Below are 1,840 nucleotides of genomic sequence, written 5' to 3' on the forward strand. Positions count from 1 at the left end.
GAATTATTGACAGAAAATATAAGACCATACAAACTTTAAGCATCACCCACGTATACACACTTTAAGCAACATCACATGCGGATGCGGTGAATAATAGATATTGTTGGATAAGCAAGCTACGGGTGGACTTCGATGAGGGACCGCATTCCCAAGACGTTGTGAATTTTGTAGTGACTAAATCCGGCTTCCATGAACATCTTGTGCCAGTTGTGCTCCTCCCTTGCTTTACCATTAAATAACATCATCATGGCCAAATCCATGGTGACCTGGGCTTCAAGCATTTCGTGTGAGGTTGATCCAACGACGGTATCAATGATTATCACCTTGCCAGCTTTGGCTCCGTGGGAAATGGCCTGTCTACATCGCGTGAGGATCTTCACGCAGTCCTCATCGCTCCAGTTATGCAGCACATGCTGCCAAATGGATCAACCATAAGTAACCTTATTAAAACTGCGACACTTATTATGAATCGGGGAGAGTAGGAATCAGATGATGTCATTAATTAAGAAGTGAAGTTACTTAGTACCATGATATACCTTAAGTAGAACAACATCAGCGGGAGGCACAAACTCCATCATGTCACCAGCAACGAGCTCAACTGTGCCATCAGGCGGAATTCCTTCTATCACCTGTGGGAGTTCCAACACCGAGCACTTGACCCGTGGGAAAGCCTCAGCGATGGTCCTCGCCATGGTGCCGTTCCCGCCAGCTACGTCGACCAACGACGTTATCCCGGCGAACACCTCGCTGCGTTCACGGATAGCAAGGGCAGCGATGAACTTGCTGGTGGCACCCATCGCCCCGTTGAACAACACGTTGAATTCGGGATCACGACTACCGACGCCATACAAGCTCCCACCATGCGCCATCGTGAACGGCGAACCCATCGTGGCTCCCTCCTCCTCGCTCAGGAGCCACTGGTGCAGCCGTAAGGAGGCCGTCACGAACAAGTCGGTGGTGTCCAGGAGCACGCACAACGACATGCATGAGCTGCCTTCCACCAGCAGACGAGAAACTGTGTTGAGGTGGTAAACTGTGGTTGGTGCCCCATCGCCGTCGGCTGGTGCTGATGCGGCAGGGACAACATCCTCGGCCGTGAAGATCCCTGCCGCAGCCAGCATGTTCATGAGGCGACATAGGTAGGGGCCTTTGCTTGGATGGAGGGGGACGGCGGAGAGCAGGTCGGGCAAGGAGGCGGCGCCACCGCAGCGGTGGAGGACATCAGCGATTCCAAGCTTCACGGCACTGTTCAGTGCCATGGACTTGACGTACGCAAAGGTGTGGCAAAAGAGCTCGGCATCGGCTTGCAGAAGCTCAGCTTTTGAGGTGGCTACCATGGGCATGGCTGTGGTCTGATTCATTTCCCGTAGTTTTGCTATAGGTATTACGAATGGACATCTGCAGTGAGGGTTACGGCTGATTTATAGGACTGATAGCACCACACGATCATAAGAGTGGCAAATTATGAGGCGGCGCGGCCTAATAATTAACAAAAATACTCATTTGCTACCAATGATGGTAGCTGCTCATGCTGCACACGATCGACAAGTGGCCATGACACATGTGTTCTTTTCGAAGCAACAACCTGCGCACATCTATTCACCTACTAGATGTCAGAATGCTATGGCGACCTACAATTAAAAAAGGAGAGGACACTCCACGCCTTACTGCGGGAATTTGTATAAAAAGCGACTATAATGCACAAGAAAAATCTTAAGCAGAAGCAATCTCATTGTATTAATGAGCGCCTGATCAATGCCCATCTGAATTTTTTCTTCGTGGCATACTTGCATGCTCTGCACCATTGCCTTACCGCGTGGGTATGGGGGTAGAGCAGTGA

At 50.5% G+C, this 1,840-nt stretch overlaps 1 protein-coding gene across 1 annotated transcript; it reads right to left on the reverse strand.

Annotated features, from left to right (window-relative positions):
• Positions 1-116: 116 nt before the first annotated feature.
• Positions 117-1,361, reverse strand: LOC123085054 (flavonoid O-methyltransferase-like protein Os11g0303600). Its single transcript, XM_044506626.1, has 2 exons — positions 537-1,361; positions 117-413 (listed from the first exon to the last, which is right to left on the reverse strand). The coding sequence occupies exons 1-2, from the start codon at positions 1,359-1,361 to the stop codon at positions 117-119; spliced, it is 1,122 nt and encodes a 373-aa protein (XP_044362561.1).
• Between the last annotated feature and the right edge of the window lie 479 nt (positions 1,362-1,840).

Source organism: Triticum aestivum, chromosome 1B, assembly GCF_018294505.1.
Source record: "Triticum aestivum cultivar Chinese Spring chromosome 1B, IWGSC CS RefSeq v2.1, whole genome shotgun sequence".
Lineage (NCBI taxonomy): Eukaryota > Viridiplantae > Streptophyta > Magnoliopsida > Poales > Poaceae > Triticum > Triticum aestivum.